Source organism: Pinus tabuliformis, chromosome 3_1, assembly GCF_031772625.1.
Source record: "Pinus tabuliformis cultivar Carrire ecotype Pingquan chromosome 3_1, CPIR1, whole genome shotgun sequence".
In the NCBI taxonomy this organism is placed as follows: domain Eukaryota; kingdom Viridiplantae; phylum Streptophyta; class Pinopsida; order Pinales; family Pinaceae; genus Pinus; species Pinus tabuliformis.
Window position 1 is genome coordinate 922,630,514 of NC_142301.1, and position 15,953 is coordinate 922,646,466.

Consider the following 15,953-nt stretch of genomic DNA (forward strand, 5'->3'; position numbering starts at 1 on the left):
CTTCTTCTTCTTCTCCGGACACACAACTGCATAGTGTCCCATCTTCTGACAATTCCAACACTTCACTTTGGAATAGTCCTTTTGTGAGTTACCCTGTTTACCTTTACCTTTGCCTTTGCCTCCACCACCGCTTGTGGAAGCCTGCTTCTTCCCTTTGCCTTTCTTGCCTCCTGCCACCAGTGCTACGTCCTCATCCTGCTCAACTGGCTTGGCTGCCCCAAGCTGTCCTTTCCTGATCTCTGTCTGAATACAATCATCCCAAAACCTCTCCCATGTGGGAAGGGTCTCACGTGCACAAACCCCATCAGCAAAGTTCAACCATGAACGGGGGAGGCCATTCACTGCAATCCGCACCAACTCAGTGGGTGGAATGGCCTCTCCAATCGCTGCCAACTCATCTCTCACATTGGTAATCTTTGTGAGATATCCAGCTGCACTATCATTCCCCATCTTAATATTCTTCAGCTTCTCCTTCAGGACCATCTTCCGGTTCTCATTGGTACTCTGGTAGAGATTGGACAATGCTGTCCACATCTCATGGGCATTGCTCTTTCCTCTCACATGAGGAATGCAATGGTCTTTGATTCCGTCTAGAATCAGCCTTTTACCCTTGTTGTTCTTTCTATTATAAGCTGCCAACTGAGTAGCATCAGTAGGCACAACAACAGAGTGTTGTGCTGTATGCACCATGATATCCCAGACTTCTGCCTCCTCAAAGATACTCTGCATTCTCTCCTTCCAAACGCTGTAATTTGTATGCCCATCCAACCTATCCTCCACCCTCAATCCCAATGACATCTTGCTGTCCTAAAACTGAAAAATAGCACTGCTGTGGTAAAGATAAACCTGCTGTTTATGAAAAATCAGCTTGCTGGAATTTTCTGAGTGAAAAAATCAGCAGCTGTATTTTTTCTCTTTTGTTGTCCCAAACTGCCCTTCAGCACTCAAGCTCTGATACCATGTAAAAATTTTCTGTTTTCCCACCCCGGTTTTCAGTTTCACCTTATTTCTCCCATGTAGTTAAATGCCCATTCCCATAGCCATACATTTAACAGACTGAAAAAATAAATATTGCTGAAAACACAAATTCTGGAAATTTTTCAGAGTGCTGGAAATTGCAGAAATAAAAAATCAGCAATTAAAACAGCCATTAAAACACATTTAAACTCAGTGATTTTTTGTCAACTTGACCCTGGAAAAACCCCCTACAACTCTTGGGGAAAACCAGTTTGAGAGCTCTTCTTTATTTCTGGAAAATGCCTTTTTACAGAGAAAATTTTCAGCAAATAAATTTCAACAAAAACAGAAATTTCCAGCAAGCAAAACTTATCTGTTTTCAGCCCAAACGACAATCTGAAAAATGCTGTAAGAGCTGTACGGACCGTACGGACGTACGGACCGTACGGAATGTACGGACAGCCGTACGGACTTGTATGGACAGCCTTCGGAAAAAGTGCAAAAAATCGCCTCCTCGATATTCGTGCTGAAAATTAATTTTTTCCACTATTTTGCTCACAAAAACTGCCTTTTTCTGCTTGTTCTTTATGCTGTTCGGATTTGCTGAAGTGCTGCCTTGGTGTGTGTGCCAAACTGCTGCCTCTTTCTCCTCCTTGTCCAGAAATCTCCCTTGCTCTCTTGCTCTCCTTCTCCCAATCTGCTCATGAAAGAATGAATGATCTTTTTCCTCCTTTTCCTCCCTTAACCCAACCCTAAATGACTTTTGGGTGATCCCTAAATCCAATGGCTGAAATAGATTTAGATCAATGGCTGAGATTAAATGCTCATTTAAATCTCACTTTCTATTTTTTAATTCACCCCACTTTAATAAAGACCCACTTAGTCATTTATTTCCAAAGTCACTTTTCTTTTCTAATTTTTCATTGACTTTATAAAGTCACTTTAAAATTAGACTTAGTAACTTTATCACTTAAAGTCACTTTCAAATTAGATTTAACTTTATAAAAATTATAAAGTTACTTTAGGAGAAAAATTAAATTCTTTTGGACACTTTTCCCTAGGCCAAAGATCAAAGCCTTAGGGAACCACCTGTCCTCCGGTACCAAATTTCAATAGTTATAAGCTCTGTATCAAAACTCGGTTCATCAATAGCTTTAAGTTAATCTCTCAATTGGGAGATCCTTATAAAATAAGAAGCCACAGTATCATCCTTTGTCATTCAAACATCACGAAGTTGATTCTTCAAACTCATTTTCTGACCAATGTTATTGATGGAGTACAATCCTACTAGAGCATCATACATAGCTTTTGGAGTTTCCAAATGTGAAATATATGGGATCAAGTGATCTCTAATGGACTCAACAATGATCCTCATGGCTATGATCTCATTCTTCTTGAATCTTGCCTTTCCTTCATTGTCTTGAGGTTCAGTCACATTGCCCTTCACATAATCCAAGACATCATTCTTTGCAAGAATAAGATCAATCCTTTTCTTCCAAGCCCTAAAATTTATAGCACCTTCCAACTTGTTCTTTGCCTTAGAGTAGGAACCCATTGTCATAGATCTGGACAATAATCAAATTGTAGAAGTAGGTCTCTTAAGAGTGATCTCAATGCCCTTTCCTTCACCAAAGCTTTGATTCCATGTTGATTTTTATAGTGCAATTAAAACAAGCACAAATTTTCTGCCAGCTAATTACTTCCAATGATACAATTTATCTTCTTAGCACATTTAGATCATTAAGCAATTACACTTCAAAAAATTTCAACCATAAATACAGTAGGGTAGTAGAGATCACAATAAAATAAAGATGCACAAGAGACACAAAATTTACCCTGGGAAAACCCCAAACTAGGGGAAAACCCAGCAACCTTTTCTTAGGAGAAATTGTCCAATTCAATCAATTTGTACATTTGAATTCCCAATCAAACATAGTCAAAATAACCATACCACTTTCCAAGTCAAATTTGGTCAAAGAAGAGAGAAATTCAAACTTCTGATCATCAAGTCAAACTTGGTCAACAAGTCGAATTTTGCCTTCTTCTGATCCTGGTCAACTGCAGTCAAAGGGGTCAAATTTCGGCCCTACAACTCTGAAATTTTCTCAAATTGATACAATTGACTTGCGGTCAACACTAGTTAAAGCAGGCTCAATCAACTCAGAAAATCTTGTTGGGAATCACGATTGTCGTTAGACCAAAACCCACAGGTGTTAGTCAACGATCGCATCACCAGAGATAAGGATCCACGAGAGGCGGTTAGTCCATGTCGTGAAACACATGGGGAGCATTGGTTTATCGAATGTCCAACAATCTCCCCCCCAACACGAGTTAGGTGTGTACCGAACTCTTGACCTACGCTCTGATACCACTTGTTGGAAATCATGATTGTCATTAGACCAAAACCCGCAAGTGTTAATCAACAATCGCATCGTCGGAGATAAGGATCCACGAGAGGTGGTTAGTCCATGTCGCGAATCACACAAGGAGCGTTGGTTTATCCAATGTCCAACAAATCTACCCAAAAATTCAATCAAATATTCAGTCAACAACAACTCCACAAGGTCAAGGTCAACATTGGTCAAACAGAGAAAAGACTTGGTCAAACTTCGTTGGTCAACTTTTGTCTCTCCTCCTTCGCACGTGTGAATAGAAGTTAGTTATAACAGGTCTGAACTGTTGTTGTGATGGATGTCAAATGAGGAGGATCACTTGTCAATATTTACATGTCCAAATAAGTGGGTTTTGAGTCTTGACCAAGGGTCAAACCCCTTCATGAGGTGGGGCCGACTTGCATAGCATAATAATAATAATAATTTTTCCTTTGACTTTGTTGACAAAAATATTGACCACAACTACATATTTTCAACATATTGCGTTGTTCTTAACAGTGCCTTCAAAGGAGCAAGCTTCTCTTAGGACGTCTATAATCTTGCAACGTTACTTCGCTACTCCAAATAACCTATGGAGTATGACCTTATATGGAGAGTCACCAAATCCTTCAAACTGATCGAATGTGCCAAATCAACAGCAAAAAAATTGCCCTAGATGATTAATAACATATGAAGAGAAATGTCTGACTAGGGTGGAATCTTTCACCACCAAAATCAGTAGAGAGAAGTGGTCTTGAAACCCTCATAGCCTCAACTCACAAAAAATAGAAGTATTCAATCCAAACATGATGATGCTCAATTGATTCTATCTTCATGGGCCTCTTTCTTCCTTAATTTGATGTGAGGGGTTACAAGTGCAACCCCCAATTTGGGCCTTTTGCTCCAACTACCCCAAAATTCACCCAATGTTGCCCCAAAAGTTAAAACATTGGATAATGGGCTTCCCCATTTATCAATGACTATAGTCTATGGGGTTGGATAGGCTAATTCGTCCTCCATTGGGCAATTAATTGAAAGAGGACATTACATGATGTCGGCACACTCTGAAGAATTTTGGTCTTACATTGTACGGAAGTAAAGTGGTAGAGTAGGCACATGATAAGTCGGAAGAAAATAACATAAAATAAAGGAAGTTAGTCGTAGGGTCCATAATAGTAGACAAGTTGTCAAAAGTGGGATAGTTGAGTGGAGAGTAGTTGTAGCTACAACAATTTCCAGAGGAGACATCCAACGTTTGAGTCGTTGAGCCGCAGCCGGCCATCATCATTCAACAACTGCAAGAGGTCAAGATCGCCATGTATAAGGAGAGTCATCGGGAAAAAGAAAAATAGAGGTTGTATGCATGGAGACATAATGGTTGATAGGTCCAACTAGCATTTAGTCGTGGGGGGCTCGTGTAGGGGACAATAGCGCAGCCCATCCCAGCGACAGGGTCAAAGTCCAGCCACGCAAGAGTGAACACAGAAGCGAGACAAGTTGTCAGCCATAGGTCAGAACACGAGGGGCAGTGTAGCTATGTCTAGATAAAGGTACACAGAGCAGATGTGGGATCGTACAATTGAGTTGCTAGGGTGCCCAATTGCACAGATAGTCATACACGATTGTATGTGTTGGGGCCCCAGAGTCACACTAAATTGTGTTGTAGTGGAAAGTCGGGGAACATCTAAGTGCGATCTTAGTTTGTTGTTATGTTAATGATCTTCTATTTAAATCTGCACGTAGAGCCATCTATCATTGTTTCAAATATCGTAAGTGTATTTTTGTGGTTTCTAGGTTTAATGTTCTAGTTTCGTTCATTCTTGGCATAAGACTCCAACAAGAAAACATAGATGAGTTGTAGCAAATAAGATCGTATGTTAATATTGTCCCTGTGAATGCATTGTTATGAAATGACTGTGTAATTCTACCTTGAATCTAACTGTTGTTTCAGAGGTTGAGTTTAAGTTCAAATATCATGCACTTTATTTTCCCCTATAAAATGTCACAAGAAAGCAAAGTAGCATGAAGAACTATTGCAACCATTGAATTAGTATCTAAATCCTTTTGAATATGTATCCATTTCTATGTTGAATGAAAATAAACTAATTAGAATCTAACTGATATTTATTATGCCTTTGAAAATATGCACATCATCTACATTCAATATTCATCATGAGTTTTTCAGAAAAGTACCAATATCATACATGAATCATATTCAAATTGAGCATTGATTTCTGTTATAATACAAATCTCTTTTGAAAATCAGGGTTAAGGGAAAAACTATCAGCCATTTACATAATTCTGTTGGGTTGAATTTCCACTAGTCATAATTTGTAACATTCATGAACCTTGGGTTTGACATGAAGAGTTGAAACTTTTGGTGAGGGTGAAAAATGGAGAACTAATCATATCAGATTTAAAGGAGCAATTAAGAATTCCTTTGAAATTTGTCATTTCTTTTAAAACCACTGTAAAACCTATCAAAGAAGTCAAGATAATCTTCAAACAACCTTGATAAATTTTGCAAAAACTAAAGTAAACCATCATATTGATGCCAGAATTCACTTCAGTTTAACAATTATATACCATCATCACAACAGATCAAGTTTACAACATAAAATGCCACGGAAATTGCATTCAAATTGTATTTATATGTAGTAAAGTTTCCAAAATGAGATGGGTACATGAACTTTCGTGAAAAGAAGAAAGACAACCGAAGATTCATTGCAGAATTCCTTCTCTAAATAACTTCAAAACCTCCCAGCAATTCCTGAAAAATTTTGATGGAGTTTCCCCACAGCCCAGAATTTATCCCTTAAAAATACAAAATGAGGCTTGTATATAGGCACTCAAGGACCAAGACCTCACCCTAAACCACTAGTGGTATTTGAAAAACCACCAAGATTCTTTACAAAACTGCTAGTTGTATTGTAACTAACTTCTTCTAGAAGTTTCTTGAAGGATTTGCCAGTTGTAGAGTGGGTCCCATTTGATTTGGCTATAATAGATCTTCATTCTCTCTCTTGGTTGTGTGTTGGGCCTTCTCTCTCTTGGTTGGGCACTCCCTAAGCTGGGCGTTACTCTGGTCGCGCTGCCAACAATGTTGATAGTGCTGACACCAGTGCCGAGGCTAGTGTTGATGCCAGTGTTGACTGTTGAAGTTGTGCCTGATGTGATGAAGGCCTTGAGTTGGAACTTGCCTCTGTTGGGACTTCTTGCGAAACTGGTGTAAATCCCTGTTGGATAGCCCATTCATACAGGTCCATCAGAGTCCTCCACTCTCTACCGTATGGGATGTCACATGACCAGGCCTCTATGATAACCCCTTCCAAGCTCGTAATGTCTTCATAATCAATTTTGCCTCGCTCTTTGAAAATATTCTTGAGCAAGAACATAACTTCATAGTGATCATTATATAATTTCATAATCTCCCTCCCGTGGAGAATGTGGTCCGTTCAGTGTTGCAGGAACCCCCCCCAAGGATCTGGAGGCAGAACCGCATCACATACAGACTCGCCACCGATCCTTCGGCGGAACCCCGAATCCGAAAATCGGATCCACGACTTCGCCTTTTTTTGGAAATTCCTGGAAAATTGGATCCATGGGGGCTCACACACTGAAGCCAAACGCAGAAATTAGGTCAGGCAGGAGATTGAATAATACTTGGATCAATTTAGATAGATCGCTACCAAGGGATACCTTGAAGTGAACAAGCAGACTATGCAGAAGTACATTGGTGGCCCTACCCAATCCACGGATCCGAAAAGGATCGAGTGCAGATCTATGGAGGTTCAAGTGTGTATCCGCCGCGGATAGCGAGTGGATCCGAGAGAAGGTGGACGGTTCACACAGTTACGCGAGGCTTTTTTTTTTCTTTAATTTCGAACTATTATGTGAGGAACTACACTTTCTGAATACTCCCAAGGTACCCCTTGATGCTTCCTAGATGCTCCCTAATGGTAATATTAAATTCTTACAGTAAAAGTAACATTCTCCTTTATATTTCATTTCCATCCTTTTACTTAAATTTTTAACATTACCATGAAATGACTTAAGATGTTTGAGAGTGGTTCCAACCTCATCAAAGTTCATATGGAGAAAATAGAATTTCATATCCCATTCAAAATTCAGCAAACTTAACAGTTTTTAGGATCAATGGGATTGTGGCATTTCATTGGATTATATCATGTATGAGGGCATGTGATTGGCATTTAATCAAGAGCACCAAGCCCTATATGTACCCCAGTGTTGGTGTTGTTGATTGTTGAACTCCTTTGTCATGGCCTTAGCAATTATGTACCCTTCACTCAAGTCAAAATCATTGATCAGGCATGTTAAGCTTTCTCTACCATATTATAAGGCTTGGATTAAGTTGTTTGATCAAAATTAGGCAATGTTGACTAATATCCCTATAGAATTGAAGTAGAGGCAAAGGCTAGACAAGAGAAGAGGAATCTAGATTCTAGATGGTTGATGTTGGAATAATTAATCATTGATGTACAATGGATGCCATATCTATCTTGATTTATGTAAAAATATGCATGTTTTCATGTCTTCTACAACTAATTTGGTATTTTGGATGTTTTTCTTAATATAAATGCAAAAAAATATAAATATATATATATATAGTAGACGCTTCTGAGACACTTCACTTCCTAGATTTTTGGGAAATGACGCTTCCGCATCCCCACTTCATGCAATGTTGGGTCCTTTCCTCCCAGATCCTTGTGGTCTTCTTTAATTCCAGCAAGGGTTTTCACGAAGGACTCTTTGGGGAGCAAGTTCCCATCATCGTCAAAGAAGGTTGGAAAATTCTTTCGATGGGGCATCTCACATTTCTTTTTAAAACCTTCTATTTCTTCCGTCAGCGCTTTCGCTTCTTCTCTGGCCATCATCACTAATTCATTTTTCCTTATTATTTGGTTGGCCCTTGTCACCCATTCAAACCTATTGAGATTCACCTTTGTCACTTCTTCCTTAGGCACTTGGTTAAGGAAGTCTATAATTACTTCAGCCTTGGAGGGAGAATATCCAATAGTATTCTCAATGTCTTCTATTTCTTTGTCTGCTCTCCTCATGGTCTCGGTCATTTTTTAAATAAATTCCAAATGATTCCAGTGGTTACCCACCATCTTTATTATTTGCCCCCATACTTTCTTCCTAATTGCCTTGAGAGAAGGCTTGTTAGAGTTCTCTTTTCTTAGAAGCTCTAGCTCAGTTTCCATTCTCCTAATGTGTTCCCTTGCCCAGAGGAGTTTTGTCTTAGCGATTTCTAACTCTCGTTTGTGATTTGGAAGTGGAAATTGTGGCTCTTCAATGATCTCTGACAACGTTAACGAGTCCACTCGCTTAGCTAAAACACGAATAGACTTTCTTAATTCAAATGCTGCCATGAGCGAGTCCTGGGTGCTGACATCACCATCATAATAGCATATTTCTTTGTTTTTTCCTTTTATATCTACAAAGCTTCCTATGGATAAAGAGGCCATTTGATAAGGCAATGTGTCGGAGATAACTAATTGATTAACGGACAGAATAAGGACAAAAGAGAGATTCCGAGAATCAAAAGCAGCAAATAAAGGGATGCCACGTGTTGCAAAATGAGAGTGACTAGTTAGTGGGAGAACCTTTTAAAACTTCGAGCTTGGGAATGACAGTGCGCACAAGAAAGGCAGGGTTAGGATTTTTGAGTTAAAGGAACTCGAATTTAGCAAATAAGGAGGTTGTTCCAACTTAAGAATGCATCTATAAGGCTAATTTCACGAATGTCCAAGTTTATGCTTGTCCAAATAAGGGATTTCTTTGCAAGACATGGCTAGGGTTTAAACTTGGCCCAAATTCTCGTAAATTCTAAAGTATAGATACCTTGGCAAGAAGAATTCATGAAAAGAAACATCTTACTAGCTTGATTTGAAGGATTTGCACTCAAACTTTACTAAATTTGGCAATTAAGTGCTACAGAAGCACAGGGGTCGAGAAGGACTACAATCGTGACAAATGTCAAAAATGGGACGCCATACTCCCTTTATACCAATTCAAGTGTGACACGTGTGAGGATTCGATTTGGCGGGAAAACGTGAACGACGTCAGGCGATCATGGAGCGAGCCACGTGGCAAGCTGACTATGTAGGGTGGGTCGACTATGCTAATGATTGGGCGAACGTCAGACTGATGTCAGTAGGAGGTGGGATCGGCCACGTGGATGGCTAACTGGGTGTGACTAGGTTTGATGAGGGGTCACACGACAAATCACTGATTAGCAGGGCGAAGCAGAGGTGGTGTGTGGAGGTGATGCTTAAATCAGCTTGTAGCCATTGGAGAGATATTGGACGTCGAGCTCTTAAATGTGGCACTGAATGGTTTTTCCAAGTCATGGGAACCATTTGCCAAGGGGATCTGCACTCGAGAGAACCTTCCCAATTGGGAGATGCTTTGAGATTACTACATCCAGGAAGAGACTCGGAAGCAATCTAAGGCCAATAAGCAAGGATATGGAGAGAAGAACCTGGCCCCGGTTAGTATGGCCAAGAAGGGAAAAGGGAAGGGTTCCAAAGGTAACAGTGAGGGCGTAACCTCTCAGCCAGGGAAGAAGAAGGACTTAAGCAAACTCAAGTGCTTCATTTGCCACAAGAGTGGGCATTATGCATCGCAGTGTCCGGAGAAGAAGAAGGGGAAAGGGAAGCCACAACAAATAGTAGCATCGACAAAGGTTCAGCTTATGAGTTTGCAGGGAAGTTCAAGAAGAACTTCTCATTTGTCTCCTGTCTATATACCAGCACCATCAAAAGGAGTGTTTGGTACTTGGATAGTGGTGCATCACATCACATGACAGAGGCATGGGAGCTATTTCACAATCTAACGAAGAGAGATTCGTATTTACATGTGGAGCTTGGTAATGATGTCGAGTATGCCATGATGAGGTTTGGAACCATTAAGTTCCAACTACAGTCAGAAGGGACGTTGGAAGCCAAGGAAATGTTATTTGTACTAGGACTAAATAAGAATTTGCTCTCAGTCTCAGTGACTGAGGACAAAGGATATGAGATCGTGTTCAAGAATGGGCAAGTGCTCATTCATTTGAAGGAGTCTAACCCAAACATAGCAGTGGCCATCGGGGTTAGTGACAGCAACTTGTACAATTTGACAAGCAAACCTATTCAGCTATTGGTACACGAGAATGACAACTTGTGTGAGCTACGGCACAAGAGGTTAGGACACTTCCACTATAGGGTGTTGTCGATTATGAAGGAGATTGTCACTAGTCTTCCATATTTTAGCATTGAGCAACAAGGCATGTGTAGAAGGTGTGCACTTAGCAAGAATGCCAAGGATACTTTTCCAAGAAGAAAGAGTAGGTTCAGAGGGATCTTGGATCACATTCACTCAGATGTTTGTGGGTCAATTTCAGTGTCATAAGTAAAGGGAGCATAGTAGTATGCCACATTCATTGATGACAATTCTTGGAAAACCTGGATCTTCTTCACGAAGACCAATGATGAGGTCTTTAGTGGGTTTCGAGAGTTCAAGCTTCAAAAGAACCAAACATGTAACAAGATCAAGGTTTCGAAGTCAGATAATGGGGGAGAGTACACCTCCGATTTCTAAAAGGAGGCGGGTGTCATGAGGGAGATGTCAGTCTCATACAACCCTCAACAAAATGGGGCTGCAAAGAGAAAGAATCAGTCCATCATCAATTCTACAAAGGTAATGATACATGACCGGGAGTTACCTATGTTCCTCTGGGTAGAGGTGTGTAACATGGCAATGTATGTGTAGAACAAGAGTCCTCATAAGATATTGGGGGACAAGCCTCCTGAGGAAGCATTCACAAGGGTGAAGACAAAGATAAGACACTTGCACATCTTTGGTTGTCTGGTATACATCCATGTTCCTATGGAGAAGAGGAGGAAGTTGGAGCCTTGAGGACAGAAGGGCATTTTTGTGGGCTATAGTGGGACCTCAAAGGCTTATAGGATCTTCATACCGGCATAGAGGAAGACAGATGTGAGTGGAGATCTTAATTTCAAGGAAAGCTTGGCATCCAGGAGGTCTCATGAGTTACCACTAGCAATGGCAGAGAATTGGTTTACCAATACAATAATGACCCACCTCTTGATATTGATCTTTCTGAATGTGAATATAATTGTTTATGAAATCACTTTCATGCACACTGCATTCGAGGCTATTTTGTCATAGGATGCCTCATAAGGCAGTTATCTAAGGATGGATCAGGGAAGTATGAGAGGCACTAGGTTGCCACTATGGCCATACCTCCAATGTGACAAAAGGCTTTTTTGTTTAAGATCAATGATTCAACCCATGTGATGGAAATCAAGCTTTGAGGCACATGGGTCAAATGCCCTAGTTGTCTTTTCTACCTAATCTCATGATTTTTTCACTGATAAAGCTACGTAGTTGTCCTACCTAGTCTAGGTTTTTCCAACCTCTCAATGAAAAAATTATATCCAATTCTAAAGCACAATTCTACCCACTTAAGGGATCCATTTGTCATGACCCCAAACAGTTCTTTAACCCTAGACCCCGAAGTTGAGTTTGCATTAAGGTGAACCTTTCAAAGGACCTTAAGGAATTCACACTCATCAAAGTTGAGGATAGTTATTTGACAACAATCCACCTAGGCTATTTTGTCATAGGATGCCTCCTAAGGCAGTTATCTAAGGATGGATTAGGGAAGTAGGAGAGGCACTAGGTTGCCACTATACCCAAAACCACAATGTGACAAAAGGATTTTTTTGTTTAAGATCAATGATTCAACCCAAATCCAATCAGTCACAAACCTTAAACGAAGAAAGAGAGTGAAGTGGAACATAAGCCAAACTATATCAATGGTCACATCAAGGAGGTCCAACGTATCCATGAAAAATAAGGTTCCAACCACCATGAGGTCCAAAGATGGAAGAGGTCGAGAGAGCCCTCTCACTTTGAGGTTCAATTCCCATGCTCGCCTAGTATATTCCTCCATTAGTTTGGCTTGTACCACCTCCTCAACTACTACTAGAGAGGGGGTGTGGGGGAATATCCCTTCCTCTAGCTACCTATGTCCATGAGTTGATATGCGATTGTGTTTCATGTTTAAAGGTAGCCTACTCAAATCTGATCTCTTCTTGCTTGTTTTTAAGATCAAGAATTTTTGCATGTAATGCATCGCTAGGGGAGTGGTGAAACACATCATGCTCATTATTTTCATTTAATTGTTTCTTCGGTGATAAATTCTCCAATTCAATTTTGGCCACCCTATTTTTGAGTTCAACAACCTTTGTTTGTAGTACAAGGTTTGATGGTTCCAGGAGTTCTAACTACATAATTAATCACTGAATAATCTTGATGTTGCCCCCATCTCCAAAATCCTATATATTTGAGTTTGGGATCCCTATGATTACCTTAGTTTTGGTGTCATCCCCAATGAAGGGGTCTTCCATCCATTCCTCTGGACTAGCTACAGACAAGGAGGAAACTACACCCCCAAATGGCATGTATTGGGGTCATCATGATGAGCTCGAGTGGGGAATCACCTAGAGGCATTGGGCAAGGCCCTATGAAGAGCAAAATCAACACCGGCCACTGAGCTTCAAAACCCTTTATCATCATGTGCATAAACCCTTGAATTTTGTGGATTGGTTGTGGACTATGGCCATCATTCTGGTCACGAACTATGGAAGAAATGGCCATCGATGGACGAGGAGAGGAGGTTGATAAAGCCCTCAAAACACAAGAATGTCAGGGAAATCATAAGCAAAGTCATGGACAGATCTAAGTCAAGGAGTGTCAAGCTAGGACATGCAGACAAATCATAAGCTCAAACATTGTTGAGTACGGCACATATAGCAACAACGGGGCACATAGTTGGACAACTGGCTGTGGATGGGAGCAAGCAAAGTTGGGTTGAGGATGAGTGGCAGTCATGGATGTGTTGGCCATGAATGGATGCAAACCAAGCAGGGTCGAACACAGGTGCTGACTCGAGAACAACAGCTAGATTGCGGTCAAGCTATGGGGCGGAGCTAGACACGAAAGCTAGTTGGACAGTTGAGCAAGTTGAGTGACTAAGCAAGAGAAAGAGAACAAATCAATTTGGGAAGGAGGATTGGCCATATAGCAGCAAGCGTACAGGAAAGATCTGTACAAATCCATAAAATCATATGGATCCTACAGTTTCGTACAGTGATATGAACCATGTCATAAAATGGATACTTTCTCAACAGGTAAATACAGCTCAGCTCAAGGTGTTTTATTGATCATGTGGCTGCTGGTTTTAGCGAACTGTTGAGGTTTCCTTGTATTTGGAAGGAATAAAAAGCTGATTTAAGGAGAAATTACCTGTCTATGTGTGAAACTGTTTTTATACTTTCCCTATTCAATTTCCATCTATTGTGTGAATGATGCTATGGAATGAAATTTAAATTCTGCAGTAATTAACTTGAACAATTTACTTATTTAATTGAATCACAAGGACATTAGTCTCTAGGGTAGGAATTTTAATAAGAATCGCTCTAAGTAAAATGGTAAGCAAATAGACTGTGATGATTGAAATTTCCAAGTGGCCAGTGTATACCTCTTGAGTTATGGGGAGAACATAGGTGCTTAATAAGGATGGAATTATGTTTGAACCCTAAGCTTTGTTGACTCAATTCAGCAAACACAGCAAAAGTTGTCATTAAAAAAACATCCCTGAAACACTAAGATTATCTTTTTTAAGCAGATAAAAATACAGAAGACCCTCACATAGAGAATGCTAAAACTGGCATCATAAACCATGTAATAGGGAACATGTTGAAATCAACGGTGCCTTCATTAAAACTTTTGAATATGATTTGATGAATGTACATGTAAGGTCAGCCCTTCCCTTTGGTTACACACAGGTGGACTGATGGTCTTCACCATTCAGTCCCCCTCATTTAGGTCCTCATCATTCAAAGGATTTTGTCAAATCCTTTCAGGAAGGTTATTTGGATAGTGCTACAAGTGACTAGCACTGCTATGAATGAAATTATAAGTGGGTAGAATCTGAGATCACAAACCATAAGCATTTGTTTTAGACCTCCACAGACAGAGATGTGGGTGTAGCACAGAGTTACATTTGAGCCCTGAGCTTCAACTGCTCAAAATCAAATAAGAATCAAAACCAATATAACACTACCAATAGTAATTGTGCCCTTAACAAGTAGGGAAATCTAATAACAGCGATCTTATATTAAAAAGCCTCACTGGATAACTATTGCATAGCAGTAGAGCATTGAACTTACATTTTTGTCACAGCCAGGTAGGGAGATATTGGCATCGTACCACTGTGCGCCCATGACGGTCTCAATGCTATCAGCAATGAGGTCTCTGGACTGCAAGCTGTAGCTCATGCCTCTGGTGCCCATGGAGATGGCATCGCTCACACCCACAGTGTTGAAACGGAAGCCCACCATGCCTGCTTCTGTAACGCCCTCTTTGACGGCCTCCGCCAGCTGGAGCAAATGCATATTGCATGTATTCCCCTCATACCAAACGGAAGATATACCCACCTGGGGCTTGCTCATGTCTTCTTCAGACAGCCCCACACCATAGAGGACAGCCTGCGATCCTCCCTGTGACTTGGGTTGGGTCACTCTGCTGCTGTATTTGTTCAGCTTGCGACTCGGACCCCCATCCTCCACAGTTGCTGGAGGCGCCTCCGGTTGAGCAACAGATGAACACGAAGAAGCAGCAGAGCAGATGAAACTGCGCTGACGGTTCCATGTAGTTCTATTAGGACTGGGACTCAGTCTGGCGAGGAGTATATCTCGTCGGCCATAACAATGCAGAGGCGATCCCAAATCAAGTTGGCTTCCAAAGGAGGATGTATACATGGCTATCTGCTAGAATGTACAGAGATTTCAGAGGTTCGGTGGTAATTTGAAACGGATCAGGGAGAGAGCAAAATGTGACAACTGCTTTTTCCTGAGATTGAATGGGTTTAGGACTTTAGGCCGCCAACGATATATTAAAGGGTTTATGGCACACTAGGAGTAATGAGGCTAGAGCAAAATGTTACATAGGCTTTTTCCTGAGATTAAATGGGTTTAGGACTTTAGGCCCCATGGATATATTTTAGTCTTTATGGCACGCCAGGAGTTCTGAGGCTTTTTCCTAGATTGAATGGGTTTAGGACTTTAGGCTGCCAGCGTTATATTAAATGGCTACACTAAAACGACTTTTCCTAAAATGGACGAGGCATTTTCAAAAATTCGTTTTATTTGGCATTGTGGATGGTTTTCAGTGTGGTGCTTCAGCCTCGGTAATCTTCATCAGACTTTGTTAAACCTAAAATCATGGACTTAATCGATTGGATCATTATCGTGTCAAAACCCACTTGAAGCAGTGACGTTTTAATTGATGCTTATCTCACACCTTTTTTTATTTTACAAATGGGTAAATTAAGAGAATTGGTTTGGTGGGTATCTCATTTTATAATTATATTTTATTATTGTTTTGAAAAAATATCTCATTATGAAAGGCAATTGTCTTTTAATTGAAACTTTTTAATTTAATGGTAAAAAAATATAATAATTTTAAAAAAAATGTTGTTTTCAATGGTAATTAATTTTTTTCATTTAATAATAAAATATAGTGTAAACT

At 40.3% G+C, this 15,953-nt stretch overlaps 1 protein-coding gene across 1 annotated transcript in view; it reads right to left on the minus strand.

The window, feature by feature from the left end:
• Positions 1-15,459, minus strand: part of LOC149190757 (dihydroxy-acid dehydratase, chloroplastic-like) — a 101,568-nt gene extending 86,109 nt beyond the window's left edge. The window contains exon 1 of the mRNA XM_089412260.1: positions 14,594-15,459. Coding sequence (XP_089268386.1) covers positions 14,594-15,184 — 591 coding nt within the window. The 5' untranslated portion in view covers positions 15,185-15,459. The remainder of the gene's footprint in view (positions 1-14,593) is intronic.
• Positions 15,460-15,953: the final 494 nt, after the last annotated feature.